We start from the raw sequence: 7,935 nt of genomic DNA, 5'->3' as shown, positions 1-7,935 counted from the left end.
GGGGGGGGGGGGGGGGTAATCCAGAGATCATTGTTATACAAAGTTCTGTTTCATGCCAACTACTTTGATTTTCAGACGACTACTTTGATTTTCAGACGTTAAGAGTTTCAACTGAAATACAAACTAAAACAAATTTTCGACAGCCATGGTTGAACTCACATTGGAGAAGAGTAAAATATTGCAAGGAAAAAGCTTGGATGAACAATCGATCACTCAAAATGATGAACAAAATTCAAACCATGAACGCTTGGAGGTAGGCAACCTTCCTGTCTTTCTGTCTCCAGTCATTAATGTGTTGTATAAAATATTACGACAACAATAAATACTTAAATAATACTTGTACGACACAGTAGTTCAGTAGAAGAAACCAGACTAGCATTTTCATGTGTGAGACAAGAGCAAATCAGAAAAACTTCAGCCAGTTACAAAACAAAAACTTCAGCTCTAGAGCTGAAGTTCGCCAGTTACAAAAATAAAAACTTTCGCCAGTTACAAAAACAAAAACATCAGCTCTAGAGTTGAAGTTCGCTAGTTAAAAAACAAAAACTTCAGCTCTAGAGCTGAAGTTCACCAGTTACAAAAATACAGTTATAAAACAAAAACTTCAGCTCTATAGCTGAAGTTCGCCAGTTACAAAAATAAAAACTTCAGCTCTAGAGCTGAATCACACTTGCTACTTCAGTCCTGTCTACTAGAATGCTGAAGTTTTGCGTGATTGCCTTTGCTAATTCAACCCCGTATGCTGAAGTTACGCGAAGTTCGCCAGTTACAAAACAAAAACTTCAGCTCTAGAGTTGAAGTTCGCCAGTTACAAAACAAAAACTACAGCTCTAGAGCTGAAGCACACTTGCTACTTCAGTCCCGTCTACTAGAATGCTGATGTTTTGCGTGATTGCCTTTGCTACTTCAGCCCCGTATGCTGGAGTTTCGCGAAAAAGTAGGTACGCCTGCAATTTTTTTTGCAAAGCGGGCACAAGTTAAAACGTGACCCAAAAAGCGGGTATAGATGCAAATTTGTGCCCGCCTTTTGGGTCACGTTTTAACTTGTGCCCGCTTTGCAAAAGAAATTGCAAGCGTACCCACTTTTTCGCGTAACTTCAGCATTCGGGTCTGAAGTAGCAATGGCAATCACGCAAAACTTCAGCATTCTAGTAGACGGGACTGAAGTAGCAAGTGTGCTTCAGCTCTAGAGCTGAAGTTTTTGTTTTGTAACTTGCGAACTTCGCATAACTTCAGCATACGGGGCTGAATTAGCAAAGGCAATCACGCAAAACTTCAGCATTCTAGTAGACAGGACTGAAGTAGCAAGTGTGCTTCAGCTCTAGAGCTGAAGTTTTTATTTTGTAACTGGCGAAGTTTTTGTTTTGTAACTGTGTTTTTGTAGCTGGTGAACTTCAGCTCTTTAACTGGCGAACTTCAGCTCTAGAGCTGAAGGTTTTTGTTTTGTAACTGGCGAACTTCAACTAGGGGTGTGCATTCGAATCGGTTTATCCATAAATCGAATCGATTATTTGTTATCGAAATCGAAACCTTATTGAAACGATAATGATAAGCACATGTACAAATCGATAATCGATATGTAATTATCGATAAGGGTCAAAATCGAATATATAAATCGAATGCACACCCCTAGACTGTAGACACTTGTTAAATGAGTAATTACCTATTTGTGTAGATTAATATAACATACAAAATGTATATATATTCCGCTACTATTTTGAAAGCGGCTATACAATATTATTTTCCCTAATCTATACCTTTTCCTTTACCCTAAGTCCCTTACCCTATTATTTCCTCTACCACATTTAAGGAATGATCATATTTAAAGATCAAGGGAATGAAGTTCAAATTAATGGAAAACAGAATTAGCCGTGATGATGTGTTTTGTTTTGTTTTGTTTCTTTTATACCGTTGGAGTGTTGGTGGCATACATTTGATCCCTTACTTTAGTTTTGTTGTATGTACTTGTTGACACAATTTTTATATTATAAATGGTGTTCGTCTTATTTTAGCTTCTTTTTGTCCATATTAGTTAGTCGCGTTTATAGCGATATACTTTCCGTAGAATCCCGCAAATTTTCTTATTGGTGTAATCGATAACCGAATCGATAAGCCCCCAAAATTGATAAATCGAAATCCAAAAAAATCGAAACCTTATTGAAACGATAATGATAAGCATATGTATAAATCGATAATCGATAAGTAATTATCGATAAGGGTCAAAATCGAATCGATAAATCGAATGCACACACCTAACTTCAACTCTAGAGCTGATGTTTTTGTTTTTGTAACTGGCGAGAGCTGGAGTTTTTGTTTTTGTAACTGGCGAAGTTTTTGTTTTGTAACTAGCTGAAGTTTTTCTGATTTGCTCTTGTCTCACACATGAAAATGCTAGTCTGGTTTCTTCTACTGAACTACTGTGTCGTACAAGTATTATTTAAGTATTTATACTTGTCGTAATATTCTATACAACACATTAATGACCGGAGACAGGAAGGCTGCCTACCTCCAGGCGTTCATGGTTTGAATTTTGTTCATCATTTTGAGTGATTGATTGTTCATCCAAGCTTTTTCCTTGCAATGTTTTACTCTTCTCCAATGTGAGTTCAACCATGGCTGCCAAAAATCTGTTTTAGTTTGTATTTCAGTTGAAACTCTTAACGTCTGAAAACAAAAGTAGTTGGCATGAAAACAGAACTTTGTATAACAACGATCTCTGGATTACCCCCCAAAAGAAAGAAGAAGAAAATGAAGGAGAAGAAAGGGGGCTTAAGTTGTTTAAATGTGGGTACAAGTTAAAACTTTAAAAAAATGGGTATAGGTTAAATGGGGGCGGCCAAATAGGGCACCCCGTGTAATTTTTAGCCAAGCAATGCCCAAGATTTGTGGCCCATCACAACCAGACCTAATATCCACTTTTGTAGCCCACATATGCCCAGCAAGTAAAAGCCCAAACTCATTCCTTGCGACTCACTTTGTACCATTATCTTCTCTGTTTTCTCTTTTTACACACCTGACTTGCGCCCTTGTTCACCTGGAGGAAAAATCCGTCGGCTTCATTCCTTTTATTTCTCTTTTCTGGTAAGTTTATTCAGATACCTCATTTGATTTTGTTGTATGTTTCCTTTAGAGTACTATATGATTCGTCCCTCTTACTTAGCTTTCATTTCCTCTACTGTAAACTCATTGTTAAATTAGAAACTCAGTGAACCGATGCTAATAAACTGTAGAATAAATCCTGTAGTGGTTAAGAGTAACATCTCATTGCGATTATATGGATGGCTACTGACAAGAATTATAATTTTCCAAAAAGAGTAACATTTTCTCCAATTACCTTTCTTGTTTATTACCTAATAACTATCTGCTTGGTATTATTTGAGCTGTCTGCTATAGACATTTATTATTATTTTTTTATTTATAACCGAACAAGTTTGAAACTCGGGGAATATGAGCTCTCCCACTTAAGTACCATGCTTTAGCTAGCTGCAGGGTTCAAATTAGTGACCTGCACCAACCACGCATTTTCCTTTGTAGTTTCTTAACCATGATCTATAAGGCCCTAGGAGTGATAAGAAATGTCTACTGGAGACATTCTCTTCTTTGGGTAATTCTTTAGCTGGAAATGTCGCTAAGTCTAAAATGTTTGTGGAGTCACTATTTAGTGTTTCGATTAGGTAATGGTTGACCTGGATATGCTGGCGTCAAGTTAATCTTTTTATAGGGTTCACTGATAGATGCTACCTGTTCTAACTAGTGTGATGCGTTCAGTTCTTGAAAGAAGTTGACTATTTTTGATTGTTTTGTCGTCAATTAAGCAGCTTAGAAGGTACAAATGATACATCTGCTATTGGGAAGGCTTGGTGATTCACTTGGTATCTGTAGTTAGGGGGAAATATCTGGGCACCCTTCTTACAGAAAATAAGTAACACAGTTTGGTGGTCTCGCAGATTGTGTATGGCTATGCGTATTTGTTTGAGAAGTAGAGTTCCCTGGAAGAAAACTAGGGATGGCACTCTTTCAACAATTTCCAAATTGGGAATGTTAAAAAAAGTAACTCGGCGAACTTTACGAGTCTCTTTTGTTTTATAGTTTATGTCCTTGTCTTTTTAAATCTCAAAAGATTAATGATCGAAGAAAAGGGCAGCCCGGTGCACAAATCATCCTGCATTCCCGCAGGGTCGGGGAAAGGGCCGCACCCCAAAAGGGGTTTGATGCAGGCAGTCTACCCTGATGCAAGCTCTTATTTAACGGCTCGAACCCGTGACCTATAGGTCACCCAAAGACAACTTGACCATTGCTCCAAGGCTCTCTTTCAAAAGATTAATGATCCTTATCAAAAAAAAATTTCATCTCTGTTTGTAATTCCCAAACTAACATGTGCATAGTGCTGACCTTTTCCCAAATATTTTACTTTCGTAAGGTCTACTCCCTGTAGAGCTGTTTAATGATCTGTAACATCTTTCATAAAAAACTTATGGAAGCTGTTAATCATTTTTTTTAAAAAAAAAAAAGCTTCATAAAAGAGTCAATTTGGGGAGTGGGATGAGGGTGGGATTGGTGTACGGGAAAAAGAGAACACTAGGAGTAGTTTCTCGTGGGTGCTTGGGTTGTTGAACGTAAAGGAGAATGGTTATTGCTATCCCATTACCTATCAATCAATCTCAAAGGTTTGTAACTTTACATCCAGAGACTAACAGTAGTGCTGTGGTAAATAGTATCACGTGTCCTTGTGCCCTTTAAGCATGAGAGGAATTATCATACTTTTTCAGTCTAGTAAACAAGTTTTCTACACATTAGATTCTTCTTTTATTACTTTTTTGAACCATTTCTTGATTTCTGGATGTCATCATTGCGAGGGGCCATGCCAATCTTCTTGGTATCATTCCAATTTTAGATTCTTCTGTTATAACCGAATCAATTAAAGCTAAAAAAAAGCTTCATAAAAGAGTCAATTTGGGGAGTGGGATGAGGGTGGGATTGGTGTACGGGAAAAAGAAAACACTAGGAGTAGTTTCTCGTGGGTGCTTGGGTGTTGAACGTAAGAGATGGTATTGCTATCCCATTACCTATGAATCAATCTCAAAGGCTTGTAACTTTACATCCAGAGACTAACAGTAGTGCTGTGGTAAATAGTATCACGTGTCCTTGTGCCCTTTAAGCATGAGAGAAATTATCATTCTTTTTCAGTCTAGTAAACAAGTTTTCTACACATTAGATTCTTCTTTTATTACTTTTTTGAACCATTTCTTGATTTCTGGATGTCATCATTGCGATGGGCCATGCCAATCTTCTTGGTATCATTCCAATTTTAGATTCTTCTGTTGTAACCGAATCAATTAAAGCTTAAAATTATTACTACTTGGTTCTGCTTTGTGGTTGAAAAGGAAGGTAACTTGAATACGTCTGCCGTTTCAACTTCATGCGTTAAATCCAATGCTTTAATGTTGCCCACATACTTAACTTTGCCAAGCCTTACTCTTTTTTTTCTGCGTAACATTACTGTACAATTGAAAGGCCTTACTTTCCGCATCATCCTTAACTCATTAGGTACTGAAAACACGAGAGAGAGAATGATATTAATTGTTCAATTTATTTGCTGATGATATTGCGAGTCTTGAAGGCTTTATTTTGACAATTGCATTTCTGTCTGGTGCAGGTTGTCATCTTAAGAATATGAAGATCATTAGTTATAATCGCATCATTAATCCCAGTTTTTTGCTCATAAATCACGAGTTGCCCCCCAACACTTTCCTTCGACCCCGGTTAATATCTGCTTCAGCTCCAAGTATTTCGAGTTTCAATGAGAAGAAAAAGGACCTGATAATGAGATTACCCTGTTGCTTTGCTATGAGAGCTGCTCTTTCATCAAGCTCTTTGGATTCATCTTCAGTTAAGACGGACACTTATAGTGGCAGTAGGAAAGAAAAGAGATCATCTTTCTACACTCATCCTAGTTTATTAGAGATGAGGAATGAGAAGGCAGCCAACCGTGAACGTGTTTATGAATTCTTGAGGGGCATTGGCATTGTACCTGACGAGCTCGATGGATTAGAACTTCCTATGACTGTGGAAGTCATGAGAGAACGGGTGGACTTTCTTCACAAATTGGGACTCACAATTGAAGATATTAACAACTATCCCCTTATTCTGGGATGCAGTGTGAAGAAAAACATGATTCCGGTGCTTGATTATCTGGGCAAATTGGGTGTTAGAAAATCCACTTTGACAGACTTTTTGCGGCGTTACCCACAAGTTCTCCATGCAAGTGTGGTGGTAGACCTTGCGCCGGTTGTGAAATATCTTCAAGGCATGGATATTAAACCAAATGATATTCCTCGAGTAGTGGAGAAGTATCCTGAAGTATTGGGATTCAAGCTTGAGGGCACAATGAGTACATCAGTAGCTTATTTGGTAGGAATTGGGGTGGCAAGAAGAGAAATTGGTGGGGTTCTGACTAGATATCCTGAGATATTAGGGATGCGGGTAGGTCGGGTAATTAAACCATTCGTAGAATATCTAGAAATCTTGGGAATTCCGCGGCTAGCTGTGGCTAGATTGATTGAAAAGCATCCACACATTCTTGGATTTGGACTGAAAGAAAGGGTGAAACCGAATATAACATCTCTTTTACAGTTTAACGTGAGGGAAACTGCACTTCCTTCAGTAATTGCACAATACCCCGAGATCTTAGGAATGGACCTAAAGGCAAAACTTCCAATTCAACAAGAATTTCTTAGTTCAGTAATCGAATCAACTCCTGAAGATTTTGGGAGAGTTGTGGAAAAGATGCCGCAGATCATCAGCCTCAGTAAAGCACCTGTAGTGAAGCATGTTGATTTCCTCAAGGGATGTGGATTTTCCTCGGAACAAGTGCGAGAAATGGTTGTAGGATGTCCCCAGGTGCTTGCTCTAAATCTAGACATTATGAAGCAGAGTTTCGAGTATTTCAAAACTACAATGGCAAGACCGTTAGAAGATTTGGTCGCTTTCCCAGCTTTCTTCACTTATGGTTTGGAGTCCACAATAAAACCAAGACATAAAAGGATAGCAGAAAAAGGCTTAAAGTGTTCCCTTGCATGGCTTCTTAACTGTACCGATGAGAAATTTAATCAGCGGATGAGTTATGACTTTATTGACATGGAAGAAATGGAAGCCGGTGAGTCATCCTTTGACATGAACACTCTACTGGAGCCCAGAAATGATGAATCAGCCTCTGATTACGACGATGATTACAGTGAAGACGATAATCTATAGACTACTGCAGTAGATGTTCTTCCTCACACCAAGAGTATGTATGTAAATGCTTTATCAGATTGAATATAGGAAGGAGAACTTTACTATAAGAGGTATTAATTGGCCCATATAATGATTATTGTTTGATTGGTCTCAATTTCTGAAATGAACCTTGGAACCCTAGTAGCTAACATAACAGTGTTGTACAATTTTACTTTTTCTTCAAAACCGTAAACAGAAGAATTTAACAAAAGACAGTAGTGATTATGTACGACAGAAGACGAGGAAGGTTAAAAAAGGTCTTCACAACCCAATCATATTAAGGTGATAGCAAAGAAACAGAAGATTAATCAATTACCTCCTGATTTGGCACTTAACCAGCATTTTTTATCATAGCCATCTTCATGTGTGGTGGCGTCAGTGTAACTTAAACAATATAAGTAGCAAGAAATCAGATTACGTTTCAGAATAATATTACACAAAGATGTTGAAGAAAAACCTTCCTGTAGCAAAGTGGCAGTTAATACTATTTAATGAAACTGACTAAAATGATGTTAGGGCTGAAAATTAGAAATGGTTAGTGAAATAAAAGACTACTGGCAAAATTTTACGGAGAAATATTATTAAATTTTTTGATATTTTCCAGGTGGGATCATGATTAGCCTATTTAAAGGACCGGCAATGACTGCGAATTTCATAGGA

The 7,935-nt window shown here is 37.8% G+C and overlaps 1 protein-coding gene across 1 annotated transcript in view; it reads left to right on the top strand.

Annotated features, from left to right (window-relative positions):
* LOC109214982 (transcription termination factor MTERF4, chloroplastic-like) overlaps nt 1-7,399 on the top strand; it is an 11,375-nt gene extending 3,976 nt beyond the window's left edge. The window contains exon 2 of the mRNA XM_019378965.1: nt 5,657-7,399. Within this exon, the coding sequence (XP_019234510.1) occupies nt 5,674-7,254 (1,581 nt within the window). The 5' untranslated portion in view covers nt 5,657-5,673 and the 3' untranslated portion in view covers nt 7,255-7,399. The remainder of the gene's footprint in view (nt 1-5,656) is intronic.
* The last annotated feature ends 536 nt before the right edge of the window (nt 7,400-7,935 follow it).

This window comes from Nicotiana attenuata, unplaced genomic scaffold (genome assembly GCF_001879085.1).
Source record: "Nicotiana attenuata strain UT unplaced genomic scaffold, NIATTr2, whole genome shotgun sequence".
NCBI lineage: Eukaryota > Viridiplantae > Streptophyta > Magnoliopsida > Solanales > Solanaceae > Nicotiana > Nicotiana attenuata.
This window is presented reverse-complemented; position numbering and strand designations above follow the sequence as displayed.